At 33.8% G+C, this 20,134-nt stretch overlaps 1 protein-coding gene and 1 pseudogene across 2 annotated transcripts; one reads left to right on the top strand and one right to left on the bottom strand.

Moving 5' to 3' along the window:
- The first annotated feature begins 3,209 nt into the window (after positions 1-3,209).
- On the top strand, positions 3,210-5,539 carry LOC114292259 (xylan glycosyltransferase MUCI21 pseudogene; annotated as a pseudogene).
- A 3,975-nt stretch (positions 5,540-9,514) lies between these two features.
- On the bottom strand, positions 9,515-16,921 carry LOC114299675 (kinesin-like protein KIN-14L). Of its 2 annotated transcripts, none has more exons than XM_082890857.1 (20): positions 16,716-16,921; positions 16,493-16,578; positions 16,140-16,297; positions 15,671-15,817; positions 15,308-15,563; positions 14,670-14,761; positions 14,506-14,577; positions 14,268-14,375; positions 13,809-13,883; positions 13,362-13,443; positions 13,081-13,176; positions 12,769-12,942; positions 12,572-12,678; positions 12,238-12,402; positions 11,923-12,089; positions 11,595-11,845; positions 11,250-11,413; positions 10,321-10,958; positions 9,886-10,040; positions 9,515-9,768 (listed from the first exon to the last, which is right to left on the bottom strand). In XM_082890857.1, exons 2-20 carry the CDS (start codon positions 16,557-16,559, stop codon positions 9,692-9,694), a joined length of 3,051 nt encoding a protein of 1,016 aa, XP_082746983.1. In that variant the 5' UTR covers positions 16,560-16,578; positions 16,716-16,921; the 3' UTR covers positions 9,515-9,691. The 2 variants fall into 2 exon arrangements, with proteins under 2 accessions (XP_082746983.1, XP_082746984.1); XM_082890858.1 differs by having other exon boundaries at positions 9,904-10,040.
- Between the last annotated feature and the right edge of the window lie 3,213 nt (positions 16,922-20,134).

Raw genomic sequence — 20,134 nt, 5'->3', positions numbered from 1 at the left:
TAATGTGTAATTTATGATAAAATTTAGTGTTTGAGGTTGTAATTTACCAAGAAAATTAAGTTAAAATATGGGAAAAAAAAACTAAAAATCCAGCATTACATGCCGATTATCTAGTTACTTCCTACAAATATGGGTGAATTTCGTTTTAGATTCCGTTTGGCTACCAAGAAAACTGAGGGAAAAAATGGAAAAACACTAAACAAATTCAGCATTACATGCTACTTTCATTTTTGTATTTTTTTGTTTTCACTGAATTTTAAAAATATTTTACGTAATTTTTAAAATTTTTAAACACACTTAACATAAATACATTTAAAAAGTATTATATTTGTGAAAAAGATCTTTAAAAAATTCACTAAATACCAAAAATATTTTTAAAAAAATGAAAATTCTATACATTTTTTGTATTTTTGTATATTTATTAATTTTTTAAAATATTTTTTCATAAATATTATTCTATTTAGATATATCTAAGGTATATCTAAAAAAGTAAAAAAAAAATGTTTAAAATTTTAAAAAATTTATTAAAAACAAAAAATACGAAAAATAAAAAATTCAATTTTCAAAAAACTAAAACCAAACAAGCTAAATAGTTTATCCATGAAGAGAATTAATCAAAACAAGTGGAATGGGTCTAATCTCAGACTTCACTTAACTAACTATACTTGACTTAGGATTTATTTGGCATGAAGGTTTGGTTTGGGTTGGAGTTATTTTAGTTACAAAAAGATAAAATAGACTAAAAAGTCAATATGATAAAATGTAACATTCAAACTATAATCATTTTATTTTTTCTCTTATAAAAGTTAAAAAAACCAAAAAAACTCATCCTAAATGAGACTTTTTAGCCCCAGATTAAAATAACCAAAAAATCAAATAGCCAAAAAGCTAACTCATATCTCAAACGAAGGCTTATTATGTAATTTCAATTCTATTTTAATTAGTCGATGATTACCATCTATCTAACAAGAAGTATAGCTATTGTCGAATTTTGACATTTGTTAATTTTGAGCAATAAATTTTGTTTATCGTATATTTACAATAATACCATTTCTCCAATTTTATAATTTACGAAGTTGTTATTTTCTTAATTTTAAATTTTTTACTATATTTTTCTCATGTTTAAAATATTTAAAAAAATTAGGTTCATATCTGTTATTATTTTTTAAAATGCATTTGTCAAATATATATATATATATCAATACCAAGGCTGTGTGTTTGGCCTAGTAATTTCATGGTCCATGAGCTCACAAATTTCACCATTCCCATAAAAGAGGTGGGACATAGAATAATTAAAGATTACAACAATACTTGATAACTCAAATTTTCATAGTCTGAATGGCTTAAATGTCTCAAAATGGCGTCGTTTTGATATATTTGAGCCATTTAGATCACACAAATTCGAACTACCAAACATTTTTCTAAAGATTATTATACCCTCACTTTATAAAAAATAACAAAGTTATTTTTTATATAATGAAATTTTAACATAGTACACAATACTCATAATATTGACTTAATTTTACATAATAGTTATTAATACTTATAAAATTTCATATAATAATTTTATTTTAATAAGCACATTGCTTAGGTCTATTCTGGTAAGGAAGAAAAAAGTTAACTTTTTAATTTTTTTTAAAAAAATATATATAAAAAAAATAGAAAAATAATGTAACTTAAATAAGCTAATAAGCTAATAAATTAATTTTTTTTCTTTACTAAAATAGGCCTTAATTACACAATATTCATAATTTTATGCAACGTAATTCGACAATATTTCAAAGGAAAATTCAAATGCACAGATGAATGTTGCAGAACGAGAATAAATTATATATATATATATATATATCCCAATTAAATTATTAACTTTTTTTTAATGTTTTATATTTTTGTTTAATTTTATAAAAATAAAATTATAGTATAAAAGTCAAATCAGTCTTCCAACAGATGGTGAAAATCTAAAATGTATTTTTTTTTGGTTAACAAGTAAATTTTCAAACATGTCTTTTGTTAATTTTAGAATCAATTATCTAATATTGGTTTAAGTCAGGACTCGCACAGCAGGGAACATTAAACCCACACCAAGTAGCTGATTAGACATCTTTGAGGTCCAACCTCCTAACTAACAGTGCTTCCAAGTAGCTGATTAGGCATCTTTGAAGTCCTATCTCTTAACCAACAGTACTTCGTCCAGGAGATTGGCCCCCCAAAAAAATTAAACTTGTGACCTTAGGGCTTAAACCCCAAGGCCTTACCACAATGCCACGACCGCTGGGTTTAGAGATCTCAGAACTTACCATTCAAAATCTTACCAAAGGAAAATGTTTTGTAGCTCGAAACATTTTGCCCCGAATGGCTCGAGGGAGAAGACGCAGAGAAAAGCAGAGGGAGAGAAAGAGAGAAGCAGAGAGGAAGAGAGAGAGAGAGAGAAAACGATCGTCGCCCCAGCCAGCCGCCGATCGTCGCCCCTCCCATCCGCCGATTCGCCGATCGTCGCCCAGTCCAGCCCCGCCGCAGCCTCCGACCGCCTCCGCCTCCTCCTCCCCCGAATATTATGCCCCCTCCAGTCCTCCTCCTCCTCCTCCTTCTCCCTCCTTCCTCCTCTTCCTCCTCCTTTCTTCCTTCTTCTTCCTGGTCTTCGTTCTTCTTCTGCGAAAAAAAAAAAATCGAGCCATTTGAGCTCCCCGTTTTCGAGCTACGTAACACGATCGCTTACCAAAATACCGAAAAACTCTTTGGTTAAAAATCTAAAATGTCAGCTCCTCTGAGCTGGCCCCAGTGAGCTCTGCACAAAGGCGCGTGTAGGTTGCTACTCTCTCTCTCTCTCCAACCGAACCTTCAGTTGGGTCCTACGCCGAGGTGTCTCTCTCACCAAACCTAAGCAAATGCCAGATGGCCTTCTAACTTGCTACCACTTCTCCTCTCATTCTCTCTCTCTCTCTCACATCTCTGGTTTGCTATGCTCTGCTTGAGTCTGGATCCTCTGCTTTGCTCAGCTTAATAGTACACGCAATTTGACTGCTAGTCACACACACACACTCTCTCTCTCTCTCTCAATATACACATCCATCGAAGAAGAAACAGAGCAACCCCAAAAACACCTTTCAAACAAACCACAAATACTCACTTGCTCATTTCCTTCTCTCTCTGTTCATACTTAATTTGATTCTGAATCTCTCTCTTTATTTGTTAATATTTTGTCTCTATCAATGGTGCAGTATCAGAGATATCATCCACTGAATAAGGGTCTAGAGTTAGTTGTTGTAGATAAGGAGTCACAGAGTAGCTTTGTGGGTTTAATCTGTGGAAACTCTATTTTATACAACAAGAGAACGAGACCCGGGCTTCTCTCTGTCTTCATTCTCTCTCTAATCTCCTGCAGCTTGATTTTGGCCTCTCAGTTCCTCAACTTTCCCCCCGACTTCTCTCTCTTATGTAAAGCTCTTTCATTCTCTCTCATGGTTTCCCTTTACTTCCATTGATTTCTTCCTGTTTTGGGTCTTAATGCCCTCTCTCTTCTGGGTTTTTGCAGATTCATTTGGACATGAAGATCAAAGCCTTCTTTTTGAGATGAATGCAAATACCCCACTTTGCTCTTCAATACCTAATGGTTGGTTCTTTCTTTCTCTATCTGTATTATTATTTTCAATTTTGGCAACATTTTCAACATGCAATTATGTTGAGACGGGTATTAATCTCTGTTTATTTATTTTTAATTACTTATTGGTTATTATTTTTGGTAGTTCAAATATTTTTAGACATAGTGAGATGCATATGAAAGATACCCCGATCTCAATCTCAGATGATTAGTTTTTGTGCTACAATGTGAAGTAACAGTGTGATGGATTAAAAAAAAAAAATGACCCTCCTTGTTTCAATCTCCAATGATTTTTCTTTCATTTTTTCTTTTGTCTTGATGTAAAATATCCATGAAAAATACCATTTTTTTTCTTCAATCTCAATATATTTTTTATTTATTTATTTTGTCATTTGATTAATCTCCAATGATTCTTTTCCTTTCCTTTTGTTTTTATTTGTTTTTGGGATTTAACTTCTAATCATGGCGGTATGGATATAGCCAATACCCTTTTGTTCCTGAGACTTAAGTTTTTGTTTTTTTGTATCATGTATTTTTGCTTTCAATCAAGCTGAAATGAAATGGGTATTTTTTTTGGCAATGTTTTTACATTTTCAACATTGTGTTCTAATTTGGAAATTTTTGTTAATGTTTTAAATTCAGGAACAATATGTTGTGATAGAAACAGTATTCGATCCGATATTTATCATAAAAGGGAATGTGAGAACAGACTCTCTCTCCTCTTCAATCTAGCTCTACTCCTCAACAAACGCCAATGGCTTCATAGATTATGTTCCTGACCTCACCTATGATGGCGAAGAAGACGATGAACAAGAACTCCAACATGAAAACATTAAGCCCTACACTCGAAAATGGGAGAAAAGTACTGTGGACACTGTTAGTGAATTACACCTTGTTTCAAAGTGAAAAATCGGGTCCCACCGTCATTGCGATGCATGGCACGATGTTCCCGCGGTGTTCTTCTCCACTAGGGGATATACCGACAATATTTACCATGAATTCAATGATGGGATTGTGCCTTTGTAAATCACCTCACAACATTTCAACAAGAGGGTTGTGTTTGTTATTCTTGATTATCATGAATGGTGGTTTACTAAGTATGGTGATATCCTTTCGATTCTATCGGATTATCCACCAATTGATTTTAGTGGAGATAATAGAACCCATTGTTTCCCTGAAGCCATGGCTGGTTTGAGAATCCACAATGATCTAACTATCGATCTTTTGTTGATGGAAGGGGGTAAGACTACTAAAGATTTTCGTGACATTTTAGACCATGCTTATTGGCCTCGAATCAAAGGTCTAATTGAGGATGAGGAACGTGAAGCGAAATTGAATAATCTCTCTTCATCGTCTTCATCACAAAAGTTACTTGAAATAAGGACGGAATTGAAGAAACCGAAACTAGTTATCTTATTGCGACAAAAGTCTAGAGCGATAGCTAACGAGGATTTGTTGGTGAAAATGGCAGAACAAATTGGATTTGAAGTGGAGGTTTTGAGGCCTGTCTGTACTTTTGAGCTGGAGAGAATTTACCGGGAGCTTAATTCAAGCGATGTTACAATTGGTGTCCACGGTGCGGCTTTGACACATTTTTTGTTTATGAAACCAGGGTTGGTGTTGATCCAAGTGATCCCACTTGGAACAGAATGGGCTTCAGAGACTTCCTTGGGGGAACCATCGACAAAGCTCGGTTTGAAGTACATTGGCTACAAAATTCTTCCGAGGGAGAGCTCATTGTTCGATGAGTATGACGAGAATGATCCGGTTCTAACTAATCCGAGCAATGTGGGGAAGAAATGGTGGGAATTCACTAAGAAGATCTATCTTGATCATCAAAATGTGAGGTTGAATCTTGTGAGGTTTCAAAAGCGGTTACTTCGGGCATACGACTACTCATTTGCTAAGAAGAACCGGGATTTTTATCTACAATCACATTAACACACTTTTTGTTTTGGCGGAAAATATTTTTTTTTTTATAAAAAAACATGATTTTCAGAGAAAAAATACTTTCTACTCAAACAAACGAAACATCATTCTCCACTCTTTTTGTTTGAGCTCATTGAAAGTTGTAGATTCTTAACCACAAGCAAATATGCTTCCTTCTGGTAAATATACACTTTTGAAATAAAAATTCTATTGTTTTATTATTAGTTTTTTCTTGTAAATTTGGCTTATTTTGTTGTAGTGGATTCAATTTATACTTGTGAAATATAGGATTAAACTCAAATCAAATAAAACAATGTTGTGAAGGTTCAATAATGATGGTTTCTCACAACTGTTTGTTTTGTTTGACGTCATTTTAATAACAATGCTCTAAATGTTCAACTGTTTGGGTTTGAATTTAGAATTTAAAGTGAAATTTGCCGAAAAATAAAAAGACAAAAAATAAAAAATATAAATGACAACAAACAAAAATATTTGTTTTTGTTTGTTGTCATTTTAATTACAATGTTCTAAATGTTCAACTGTTTTGAGTTTGAATTTAGAATTTGAAGTGAAATTTGCCCAAAAATAAAGACAGAAACAAATGACAACAAACAAAAAAACATTTTCAACATGTGTGTTGTTTGTTTAGATAAAATATTTTTAACATTTTATGAAGTTTGATGTGATGAAAAATTGAAGTCCATAGAAAAATTATTATTTGTATAAAAAAGTTTTTTACTTTCCTAATGTGAAAAATGCTTTTCAACTCATCTTATCACCACTATCACCATCACCTCCCACCACTAATTATTATTACTACCACTATCTTTACTTGTCATCGTTGTCGCCACCCCCTACCACCTCCATCTCTAACATCCCACCATTACAATCACTTACATAATTACTAACTTAATAATTTTAAGATTGCAACTAAAGAGGGCATCCATTAGTACCTTATTTTTTTTTCTTCTTTGGCTCTCTCACTTTTTTGAATTCCTATCCAGTTAAATGAGTTTCTTCTATTTTTTCTTTAAACCCTCACCTTAATACCAACTATACCATGATTTGCTATGAATGTCAACTTAACAATAAGTTATTAACAGCCCGTTTAAAAAGAAAAGATAAATTGCTCTAGGTTTCCAAATAAAATGTAATGCTTGTTTGGGGATGCTTTGGCAAAGAGGTTTTGGCTTTTTATCCATTTTGAGTTACATCACCTCTCACATTTTTTATCCACTAAAAAATAAAATAGACTAAAAAAATTAAAAAGTCAACTTTTTACTGACTTTCCAAAACACCATTTAGTAATTATTTCGTTTTTAGTTTTTAATTTATATTTATAACAATTTTAAAAGTTGTCATAAAAACTTGTTTGATAATTTTTTTAGTTTAAAATGTTTGTCTCAGTTTGTAAATTTGAGAAAAAAATGTAAACTTAAAAAATGAGTTTACGCTGATTTTTAAATAGAAATTTAAAAATTTGACTAACAAATTTTTTTTTTCAAATAAATTTTTTTTTCAAACAATTTTTTTTTTCAATTAATTTGTTTCCCAATTAATTTTTTTTCAAATAATTTTTTTTAAACTAACTTTTTAAAAATTATCCATTGTCATAAATAACAAAAAATAAATATAAATATTTTAGGTCTGAATAAACATATTTTTTAGTTTATGTTTTTAAAAATTTTTAAACATTTTGTTCAAACCAAACACGTTTATAAAATTTTTGTAAACTTAAATAAAAAAATATATGATACCAAACGCTATGTAAGTATTTGTAAATAAATTATTCTCGGTTGTTCAATCATTTCAAAACCAGTAAATAATCACCATCAATCAAATTCAATACAATTAATGATTAATCACATTGTTTTAAATGTCAAACTGTTTTTTTTTTTTTTTGGGGGGGGGGGTAAAACAAACTGTTAAAGCTAGGGGTGTCAATTTGGATTGGTTTTGAAGGAAAATCATCAATTAACAGTCCACAATTAAAAAAATTTCAATTTGTCGGCAACTCACCTATCTTTAAAATTGCCGATGGTTTAAGCCAATTGGGTGAGTTAGAAATAGTTTTGCGTATACATGCAGATGGGGCAAGTCAGTTTGTATGTAGGTTAACAAATTTTAACCCGTAGTAAGCCAACTAATCCATCAATTTTTATTAGAGTAATGCTAGAGACCCCAAATATTCTACCAAAAGTTTTACCAAATGTCTCACATGGGTGTGGGACTCACACAATGTGGGTCCCATGTGGGTCCCACACCCATGTGAGACATTTGATAAAACTTTTGGTAGAATTTTTGGGACCTCTAACATTTTTGTTTTTATTATCTAATCGGTCCAATCCAACCCACTCACTCACATTTTCAAACCATACAATTAATTTCTTATATTGATTTCCTCAAATCTTTCTATCTCTTTGCTTGTCTACTTTAATTCATGTCATATATTGATTATAGAACCAATCACAAATAATAACGGCAAACATAAAAATCAAATAGTAAGCTCATAACTAAAGAAGCTGCTTCACTCACATTGGGCTACTTACATTTTTGTAGTTGGATTTTGTGTGTCAAATTATTGGCACAAAGTGGTTCAATCAAAAACATTCCAAGGTGAACATAATTTGGAGCTGTTTCATTGATGTGAAAGTGTCCAAAACTATTTTGGCCTGGAAAAATTTTCAGCACTTAATTAGATTTGGCTTTTTTCTCATATTGAACACCAACTGGATGACCGTTGGGACAGTTTGGCTTCCACGAAAATGAAGTTTCAGTTGTAAAGTATATTGTAACTGAGCATGGCAAAGCCCTAGGGGCTTAGGAAGGACATTGTACTGATATCTGTTGGGGATATGCTTTGTGAATGCCCTATCATTTTATCCTCTGACCTTCAAGTTCCATTGTATTAAATACTGTGGGGCCAAATCCTAACCGTTGTTTCATGTTCACTCTTTTTTTGCCTTTAAATTTTAACTCAGAAAAGGCCAATGTGAATTGCTCTTGGTTTGGATTTTGAGACGTGTTTTGAGGGGGAAAATATTGGAAAAAAAGAAATAAATTTACAGGGGGTATAAAAAATAATTGTAAAAGGACATGAAAATTAGAAAAATATAGACAAACATATGAAATTTGCTGAATTAAGGGGGAAAAAATAGACCAGAACCCAAATCCTCACCCCTTCCACATTTCCCCTACAAAGTGTATTTTTTGAACAAACCACCTGAAAAATTTTCAAGTGAAGGTTTCTTTGCATAGTTTCTTTGCATAGTTTTTGGAAAGGAAAATCATTTCTTCTTTGGTTAAAAGAAAGGAGAGGAGAGAATTTTTTTTTTTTCTTCATTTTATTTCAACATCTTTTTTTCTCTCCTCACTTTAAGTACCAGCGAGAAGAAAGTGAGGAGAGAATAAAAAGTTACGTTTGATAGAATTTTCTAAACATGATTTGAAACTAAAGTTGTATTTTAAGTTTGTAAGTTTTAAAATTATAATTTGAGCGTGAAAAATTTGTTTGGTGAATGAATTTTGAAAAAAGTTTTGAATTAAGTGAGAAATTTTTGATGTGACATATGATATTTGATACAAAAACTTACAACTCATAACTAAACACGCAATTCAAAATTCTATTAAAACACATAAATTTTTTAAAAAAATTCAGAAAATATTTTTTATTAAATATAGAAAAATTAACATGTGTCAATTGCAACATACATATATATATATATTGCACTGTTCCGGTCAACCGGCCGGATGATTGGTGGGACGACCGGTTAGCCCAAATTTTCCCGCCTTCGACTGAGTTTTTAAAAGTGAGTATGGAATTAATTTTTAAAAACCACGACCAAACACTATATACAAATTTTGTTGGCAAGAATTGAAATGTGTCATTCCAAAAGGCAATATGAACTTCAATATGGTGCCAAATGCAGTTCAACCTTGGCCCCAGGGGGAAAAAAAAAAAAGAAAAATGGAAAAAAGAAAAAGAGGAAGCTGAAATCATATGAATGAATTATTAATCTGGCAAAATGTCAACAAATAGTTTGTTGTAAACAGAAGTCATGGCTACTCTAAATTAAAAAGTGTGTCCTAAATCAAATCTCAGCATTGAGTATGGAGCCGAAGCACCACACCACTATTATCCTCTTTTGCTTATTGCTAAATGATCTACATCCACTGATTCGTTGCCTTGGCCGATATGTGGACCGGAGGCGGTGTCTTCGAATTTCTAGTTTCATTTGTACCTTCACACAAATATAAGCAATTGATAATATGGAATCATCAAATATAAGCAAATATACCCCGTTGTAGACTACAAAGCAAAAAGGTATGCAAATGAGGGTTCTGCTAGTTTAACTTACAAGAGTCTGTTGATTTACCTCCAAGAGAAGATCTCCTGTTTGATGTTTGAACGACGCCCGTTAGTGGGGATGCATTAGACGAAACTGGTGACCTTGCATCATGAATCTTGCGCATGCCATTTACTGGGGATGCTTCAACCATTTTTTGTTGATTCCTGCAATTTTTAGCATTGAGATTTTCAGAGTGGTCTAAACTTGGAACATTTAGACCATGTTTGGTACTACGATTTGGGGACGGAAAGGAAAAGAGAAGGGAAAAGTGACAAAAATCTAGCTTATTTTTCATTCACTTTTCCCTCAACCACAAATCCTTTTTCCAAATCCAAGATCCAAACACAACCTTAAATTCCTCCCAATTTCACCATTTAACGAGTTATGCACTAAAATAACAGACAAAGGGAGCCAAGGATAACACCAATTCATGGTTTTAACTACCTTTTCTCAGAGCCTTTAATCAGCTTCCCAATTGTCCGAAGCGATTTCCTTATGTGAGATCCTTTTCCATTTGCATTACTAGTCAAGCCAGGGGTTCGAGGCTCCGTAGAAAAGTTAGACTCACCGTGCATCATGATATGAACCTCATTTCTAACAAGTTTTGGTGGCTCAGGTGTCTTGGGTTGAAGAGTTGGACTCCGAGGAGCCCTTGGACGATATATGTCGATCATGGATTCACCATTACTGACATGTCCATATGGCTTTGTGGCTGCTTCAGGATCTTGAAATTGGGTATATTTCTGTACCAACACTGCTTCGGATGGTAGGAGATTGCTCACAGTTTCAGATAGTTTGATCTGCACTGGATCCTTGGGAACAGTTCTTGAACCTTCTAAACTTAATCTCCGTGAGTGAGTTGGCATAGAAGGGCTTTTAGGTCCCCTTTTGTCAACAGAATTGATTGCTCTCTTCATTTCCGTTTTGTTGGAATTTTCAATGCTCAACCTTTGGGAGCGTGGAGGAGTACGTTCAGTCATTGCATGCGGTGGTTTCTCAAGTGGTGATCTTGGCTCCTTTGGTTTAGTAGGTTGAACAGTCCGTGCTTCCTTGTTAGCCAATGCCTTCTTGAGGCTCTCAATCTACAACGTGTAAACAGTTCATGTTAGATCACCACTAGTCCCAAAATCTTAAGATTTTAAAAAATGGGTTCAACAATGTATAACAATCAAGCTCTCCATCACCCTCCCTCATGTGCAATCCCGTCTTGCACATGGAGATGCAAATATTCATACATACAAAGAAAAAATAATGCTAACGGAGACCTAAGCTTTGATGCAATGTTAGATTACCATAGTCCCAAAAGCTTAAGCTGTTAAGATATGCAACGTGTGAACATGCCATGCAATAGTGATGTAAGAAGATGCATTTACTTGTTGCTTGAGTTCCATAACCTCACTGCTCTCTTTGTTCATATGAGATACACCAAGTTCAACTGTCGAGACCCTCTGAGCAAACTTCAAAGTACTGATTGTCTCCCCAAAAGAATCTGCTTCAGGACTCACATGAGCGAACATCAATGTTTTTGCGTGTCCTCCTGCACGGTATTAAAACTGTCAATAAGCATGCATGAATTTCATACAGAGAAGGCCTACCACTCCACAATCAGAAGTGACCCTTCACATTTAGAATAGGTGATTTTGGCAAAAATTTGCAATAATAAGCTAATTAAATGAAGAGTTTTAAAAGACAGGTACATTTATATTGCATATTACAACCTAATGCGTTCTGCAAGAGTAGCGTAAGCTTGCTGTTTCGGTAAGGAATGTGAGAACTCTTCTGAGCCAAGGCCGAGATCACATCTCCCAAACAGGAAAGAGATTTATTTATGTATTGTGCCTCCTTGAGGCCATCACCGTTAACTTCTGACTTTTCAACCCGTTCACTTCCTGCAAGGTCCACCAAATGGAGGCAACTGCGAAGAATACTTCCAGATACATCTTTACCGTGCACATGTACTGTCAAGACACTGCAAAATAAACAATTAATGTAAATCGACTTTTTCATCAAATTTAACAGATGAAAAAAATAAAATAAATGTTGGACCTGTGGGAACGACTACTTTGGTTGTTGATGGCAGTGGAACTGACAACACGATTGAGATCACCTCGTTTCATCAGGCTAAGAACATCATTGGTGGATTCCACATAATGCATGGAAGCATCAGGAATACTCAAGCCATTTTCACTAGTACAGCTTCGAATTTCTAATTTGCTGATAGTCAAGAATACAAAAATTTGGCAAATGAATAATTAAAGTGGAACGAAAAGTACAGCTTTCAAACAAAGAAAGCAATTTAACTGCCAAGAGGCAGAAAATTTATGTGCCAAGTGGCAGAAATGCAACTGCAAAAGGATATTTTGTGTTTTTAGAATCTTCGGCAAGAAGATCTCGGACTTGCTCGTTATATATCTCAACCATTTGGACATGAATATCATATTTCATGATGTTCTTCCTTGTATTAGACAGCCGAAAGAGATCACTGAGAGCTAGATAATTGATTCCCTGGTCCCTAGTTGATCCACACTGTCACAGAGGAAGACATATGCAGTGAGAAAATCTTGGTTTGAAAATAAAATAAATTAACAGAGACCATATATTTGACAATCAACAGTAAATCATGCAGGAAAAGCGGAAAAAAAAAAAAAAAAAAAAAATTACTTGCATCTGAAGCCAAATCAGAAAAGAACCTTACCATAGTATGTGTTTTTCCAGATCCAGTTTGACCATAAGCAAAAATGCATACATTGTATCCATCCATTACAGACCTAATTACTGGTTGAGTGTCCTTAAATATCTCATCTGTGTGTGTGTTGGGGGGGGCGGGAATGATTATTATGCCAAGTGAAGATAATTCACAAAATTTGTAAAACAGAAGAATCTGTGTATTACCTTGAGTAGCAGTTTGTCTAAACACATGATTGAATTGAAAAACTTTCCTCCCATCTTTTTGGGGTTTCAATGGGTCAAGAACCACTAATGACCCATCTTCTCCAATAAAATCTATCACATTTCTTGCTTTGGCACTGAAGGCAGGTCTAATTCTGCAATAAACTCGAATATTCCCTGAAGAAAATTTTCAACCATGATAGAGTAAACACACTTGGTTATGTGCTTTGTAGTTAATCTTTTAAAGAAACAAAATAAGCAAGACTGATAATTTCATCAAAACAGTAAATGGTTGTTATTCAGAAATTAACTAACCTTTTAAATCCTGAACCATGTTGTATAGGTTCCTGTTCTCTTTCACAACCTTGTGATACCCAAGAGCAGCAGTAGACATCTCCTGTACCTGACTCCCTGAACTCGTGCAAAATTAAAACTAGTTAGCATTTACGAACTTGCAAAACATACTAGGATGCATATGCTTATCAAATCCCACAAAACAAGCTTTTGATTGACCTTTCTTTTAATAGTAGAATAGAGATTGATTAATTGATTTCTGGGGATGATATTGCTGAAAATTTCTTAAATAGCTGACTTACCCAAATGTTTCAAATCGCTTTGCAATTGAGATTGTAAGTCTTTGAATTCCCTCTTTGTTCTGGACAGCAATTCCTTGAGATTCTGCATGTCAAACACAGAAAATTCAGGAAGACATTCTTACCCAGACACGTGTCACCAAAATAAATGAAATTGGCAATGTAAAGCCAAGAACATTAAAAAGGGACATCATCAAGCATTCCCCTTTTTCCTCAAGTATTGTATGGTGTTCGTAAATAGAATTTAGTTGATTAATTTGCTCATTTGATGTAACTTTTGAATCATGTACTTAGCATGTACAGGAAGACAGATGAAATACTGAATGGTAACTGAAACAAAACGCACACTGTAGTGGAAGAAAAAAGGACTGGTGTATTGATTGTCTAACAAAATCAACATTCAATAAGTTGTACACACATATGACATAGATGGGTTCACAGAAAGCTTACTGATAGTTCTTTTTCTTGCACTTGAAATAGATACCAGTGGTTGCAGCTACCCTTTTTCAAGCAAGCTCTGCAACACTGTAAGAAAGAATGTATTCATGACACAAAACATATTATTCACAAAACAAATATATTTGTTTGTTTGTGTGTGTGCATGCATGATATATATATATATATATAGAGAGAGAGAGAGAGAGATCCTTACATTTCATCAATTCATTAAACTCTATATGTGCCTTTTCTGAGGTTTAATGTTGATATACTTCAGTTATATTGATAAAGTGAAGCTTAAAAGGTGCTTTTGCACTCATTATTTTAAGAAAGATAGTGCTCTAAACAAGATCAGACTTTGAAAAACATAGTGAGGTTTTGAAATCAGTTAATCAAATTCATTATTTTAGAGTTAAAATGGTACCTACCTTATAGAAGACATACTTAATATGATTAAAATATAAAACATACCTTCGGATTTCTGATAGATAAATTCTCTAGAGGCTCTAGAGGTGGTGGTGATATTGGATGAGCAAGTGAGCTACCTCCTCCAAGGAGATCTTTGAAGATCGATTTCAACTGTATTTGGGCAAAAGGATGTTAATGTAAGTCATTAATACTTTAGAGACACATAAACAAGAAAGAAAGTGAGACCACCAAGCTAAGTGATGATCATAATGTACTACAAAGGTACTTTAAGCTTACTCACCTCAGGGAGCTTGTTTTGGAGTTGTTCCTCCAAACAAGTAGACATGATGTTGCCGAATAACTTGCCCGGATCCTGTAAAATAACTACTTCAGCTCTAGCTATTGTTCAATTTGTTTAATGTGAAATGAAAGGAAAGTTTGCGTATCAATAGGATTAACAATTACCAGATTGCCACTACGAAAGGAAGCAATAAGATTATTATCTATGTTTTCCTTTTTGTCAATCATACATTCAACAATGGCCTTGGCAATCAAATCTACAAATCAAATGGATGAAAAAAAGTAAGTCTAAAAATAAATATAATAATAATTCAAACCAAAAAGGTATATGTATATCTGCAGGCTGCTACATGTGCAAGTGACAACTTCAAATATGACTTCATTAAATAAAATAATAATTTCCTATTATTCCTATGATAAAACTTATCCATATAAAATAGTTTATAAACTATAGCAAATAAAAATATTATACCAGTATCAGACTAAGAAAGACTCATCAAATTATGGTTCATTGTTTCAAACTTAGGAGCTTCAATCAACAAACATAGAATTAATTATAATTCTAGCCGAAATATTTAAGTCACTATTTGAGACAAATATTTAATGTACTTAGAATATTATGAATTCAGCTATGTAAGACAATTCCTTACCACCTTTCCTTAATTGATTATGCATAACAAAGTCCATTAAATTTAGTAATCATCATTTGGAGTAATACTTAAATATTTCCTATATATGTGTGACAAATGCCTTGTGCAAGTATGCATATGTACTGAAACATAGGAAAGAAAAATCCTTAAAACCTTCAAGTTTTTGAACTCCACTCTCGGTGAGTGGAATGTCGTCACAGGCTTTGGACATGTCTAATTGTTGGCAAGTGTCTGAGAAGATTGCTTCCGAAGCTCGTGAGTGAACCCTATTTGCAGAATGCATAAGCAGAGGAGATCTCGGGGGCTTAAAGAATCCATTTCCTCCACTCAATTGCTTCCAGTCATGGTATCCTCTCAGAGCTAGAATGCAATCAACCACCTTCGCCGATGACCCAACTTCCAAGTTATCCTAAAGATATTAAATGACAGAAAACTCAATTTAAGGATTGTATACATGCACAAACACATTAAGCTATTTGTGCATAATAGAAATTAACAACAGGGTTCTTAATTTACTCTTTCAAGATCAGATGCTTCAAATGTAGGTAGCTTCAATTCTTCAACTGCTACCAAAAAGTTTCGAACATTTTCAAAGTACTGATAAGCGGGCAATGGTTGAGAATCCCATGTCAGGAATTGTGAGCGTGCGTTACTCTCCACGACCTTACAATAATTCCCAAACCACAATAATCAGAAAAATTGAAATTAAACCAAAATCATAGACAAAAATACAGATAGGTACAAAAGGGCATTTTCTTCAATTGATTCCATTTGAATTCATATCCTTAATTAAGTAATTTTGTATACAAACACACCTAAAGTTCAAAACTTTTGCAAACAATTTCTTGGGGCTAGTCCAAACAGGGCTTTTGCCCATTCCTTAATTGAGACCCCGCAAGTGAACGGTGGGATTGGTTCCCGGATTAGTTGGTCCAATGGGCCAGATACTGAGTTATCAATATATATGAAATGGTAATATGATTACCTTTGGGATTGATCCTGGTTGGATCTTGTTAATGGCATTGCAGAGGACCAAACCATTTCCCAAGCAAGAAATGAACTCTCTCTCTGATGGTTGAGTTGATATGCCTAGTGGTCCAACTAAGCTATCTAGCCACTGAGTTGCTTCGAAACGCCTCCAAGCTGAAGAATTAAACACAAATCAATCGAATGAATTCTCGAACAGGACAACATAAATGAGTTCTATTTGGTAGCCAAGAAACTTCATATTTGCTCTGAGTAATGAGAAAGCGTCAAGATTCAAAATGCACATTACTTTCTTCCTACATTTTCTCAGCAACCAAACAGTAAGAGAAAAGAAAAAAGTCGAATGAGAACCTGCTTCTTCGGCTTTTCTTGAAGCCAACTTCGAGTCATGCCTCCCGCTTCTTATTGTATCCTCCATTAATGCCCCCAATTTTACTCTGTAATTCGATCAAGAAACAGAATATTAGAAACCCTAACATATACAAACACGTCAATGCATCAATTTATACACATTACACACATATATATGGTATAGATTTAGAGAGAGAAACAGAATAATAATTCAAGAACATACTTCTCTTTCCTGCAAATCTTTACTGTTCTTAGAGAGAGAGAGATTGTGTGAATCTCAGAGTGTTGATGTACTTGCTATATGAGTCGATTCTTTTTCAGTTGATACAAGACAATCAATAAGAGAGAGATTGTGTGAATCTCAGAGTGTTGATGTACTTGCTATATGAGTCGATTCTCTTTCAGTTGATACAAGACAATCAAGTTAGATATGTTAAGGGCAAATTACATATACACCCCTCCAGGTTTGGTTAAATTACAGATACCCCTGAGGTTTCGGAAATTACATCCCGCCCCCTGAGGTTTGTATTTTCATAACAATTTACCCCCTGAGGTTTATATTTCATAACAAATTACCCCCTAATTTCTTATGCAAATATAGCATTCAGGGGGGAATTCGTAATTTCTCAAACCTCAGGGGTATCTGTAATTTTGTCAAACCTGGAGGGGTGTATATGTAATTTGCCCATATGTTTTTTATTGGTTTTGGCAATTTTTTATTTTTTTTATTTGATTTGATTGTGTAGCTTTAGGTTCGGAGCCGAAGCTGAGGCTACGAAATTATAACGTTAGTAACTTTGTGCTGTTTTTGAATTCAAAGTGGTAGGGTCTACATATCTCAGCCGTCCAACTCTCCATACTAGAAGATTTCTGCCGACGGATCAGATTCGGTGCGAGGCTTGGGTTGTACTTGGGCATGTACTTAAATCGCGCGTGGGTTTGGGTTTTGATTCATAGTGTGCTGTGCATATGGAATGGAAAATAGTTGTAGTTGTAACCATTTTTATGGGATTTCTTTTCCCTTACTTGAAAATGACTTGACTTTTTCTTGGGTTGATCTCGTTGACAAAGGTTTTTTTTTCAAAGAAAGTTTTTTAAAAATTATGTAACAAAATAAAAAAATGATATAATTCAAAATTGGCCCCAAGTCAAATAAAATCATATTTTGTTTTTGGAATTTTTTTTTTGTCTTTAGTTAAATAAATTAAATTTATGCCATTGTTTTTTGTTTTCATGCATTTTTAAGCTTTGTTTGGGAAAGTGAGATTTTAGGGGAAAAAAAAAAAAGTCATTATGACTTTGTTTGGTTTGTATTTTGAAATATTATTTAAAAAATAATTTTTTGGAGAGAGATTAAAAAATTAAAAAATTTGTTTGATTGTATATTTTAAAAATAGTTTTGAAATTTGGGGTTTTTTTTTTAAGGTCCCTGATATTAAGGTTGTATAGCATAAAGGACATTCAATATTTTCATAATGTCTAAGGTCCTTCAACAAAATTTTCATAATGTCTAAGGTCCCTCAACCTTGATCCAGAGAAATTTCAGTCCAGAGAAAATTGGTCCAGAGAAATTCTGGACCAGAGAAATTTTAAATTTCTCTGGCCCAAATTTCTTTGGAAAGTCTAGATTCAGAATTTCTCTGATTTAAGGAAGGAAGGGAAAATAAACGATCATAACAGTAAACTCACATCCAATGTAAGGGTATTTGAAAACTGAGCATACACAAAATTATCGTCAATCAAACTAGAGCTGAGATCCAAATGTTCCAGTGCATTCATATGAGACAAAAAGCAAAATCTGCCAAGAGAAGAGTTGGACATGTCCAAGAAGGATAGGGAACTGGTTTCAACATATAGAAAGGCTTCAGACACATCTGCATATGTTGCTCCCGAGAGAATAAGCTTCGATATAGGAACTTTATTACCATGCCCTTCAAAATATAGAATGAATGTTGCAATTACTCATGTTTAAACTTGGTCCAGAGAAATTTTAGTCCCAGAAAAAATTGGTCCAGAGAAAATTCTGGGAAGAATTTCTCTGGACCAACCCAAAGAAAATTTAGTTAAAAAACCAGAGAATTTCTTTGGTTTCAACTCGGAGAAAATTCAGTTAAAAAACGAGAGAATTTCTCTGGTTTCAACTTCAAATGAAAAAAAAATTCAATTCACAATTTGGAACCTGGAATGCTTAATGGACTTCACAGAGAAATTCTAGTTTACAGAGATTTTCTCTGGTCCAATTTAATCTGGACTTCACAGTTCACAGAGAATTTCTGACAGGTTTGCAAAGCAGAAGTTTATTGGGTGTGGTTTGTGCAGATCATAGCAGAAGTTTATTTGCAAGTTGTGGTTACATAATTGCCTCACGTGCTGGTATATACTTGCCAGGACTATGGCATACACAAACCACATTGAAGGCAATGAGAATTTTAGAAAATGTTGATGTGCCTACTTTTATTTCTGATTTATTTGTTAAACAAAAAGAAAGTCCTGCTGTTGAATCCAGTGAAGAAGTTGAAGAATCTGATGAAGAACTTTCGGGTCACGGATCCGGGCGGCGCGGAAGTCTACGACGGTGGCAAATCGGAGGGAGGAGTCGGAGGAGAAGGTGTTGAGGAAGAGGTCGTAGAGGAGGGTGTGGCAGCGGCGACTTTGGAATAGCTTCGGCATGATCTCACCGATAAACGATTCGAATAAGGAGAATCCTCATCTGGTCAACGCCGCTCCGGCGAAGATCGAGTCGATCGATGTGTCCTTAGCGGAGGAGCTGAGTGCGATCTGCCAGAAGATCGAACGCCTGAGATTGGACAGAGAGAAGACGAAGAACATGCCGAGAGAGAGGCATTTGGTGATGAAGACGAATTTGAAGGAGATGATGAAGAGAGGTGAGGTCCAGAAGCTGCTTCAGATTGAGGTCGAGAGGTTGTTTCGGGTAGAGAAATGTTTAGGGACCTCAGACATCAAAAAATAATTTTGTGGATCTTTTCCATTACGAAAAGTGTGAGAGGGACCCTAGACCGATTTTCCCTTGAAATTTACGATAATTTGATAATTTTTTTTTTTGTAATTGAATAGATGAGTGTTAGAAAAAAAGTGATTGAGAATGAGAGATGAGAGAAAAAATGTGATTGATTGATATGTAGTAGAGAGAAAAGTAATACAAACATGTTTTTGAAATTTTTTTTCTCCAAAAACATGTTTTGAGAGACAAAACCAAACATGCCCTATAAATTTGTCAAATTATTCTCTTTATTATTATTTTTGTATGTCTTTTTTAAAAAGTCAAAAAAAAAATCATTAAAAAAATTAATTTCCAAATTACCTTAAAAAGATTTAAAAAGTAAAAAAATTGAAAATAAGTTCATTAAGGGTAGTACACTTTTTTCAAATTTTCTCTTATAAAAGTTTTCTTCTATTTTTCGGATGTTCTAATCTAGTATTACCTAAAAGTTAAAAACAAAATTCTAAAAACAAATCTTTTATTTTATGCTCCTTTTATTTTGACGGAAAACATTTTTCAAACAAAAATATTTTCTACAGAATTTTTTTTTCCAGAAAATGTTTCCTGTAGAAAAAGTATTTTTTTTTATGTTTGGTTACATTTTCGAAACTAGTGCACTGATAGTTACATTAGTAATGGCA

This window comes from Camellia sinensis, chromosome 10, assembly GCF_055761805.1.
Source record: "Camellia sinensis isolate YWXY chromosome 10, ASM5576180v1, whole genome shotgun sequence".
NCBI classification, from domain to species: domain Eukaryota; kingdom Viridiplantae; phylum Streptophyta; class Magnoliopsida; order Ericales; family Theaceae; genus Camellia; species Camellia sinensis.
This window is presented reverse-complemented; position numbering and strand designations above follow the sequence as displayed.

Bases quoted from the DNA above. Each gene is read 5' to 3' on its own strand.
- LOC114299675 (XM_082890857.1), bottom strand. From the start codon at position 16,559: ATGGAGGATACAATAAGAAGCGGGAGGCATGACTCGAAGTTGGCTTCA. The intron at 13,444-13,808 runs GTAAGCTTTCTG...TTTGACATGCAG, and splicing joins TGCAAGAAAAAGAACTATCA to AATCTCAAGGAATTGCTGTC. The intron at 12,090-12,237 runs AAATATCCTTTT...TTGACTATCAGC, and splicing joins CCGAAGATTCTAAAAACACA to AAATTAGAAATTCGAAGCTG.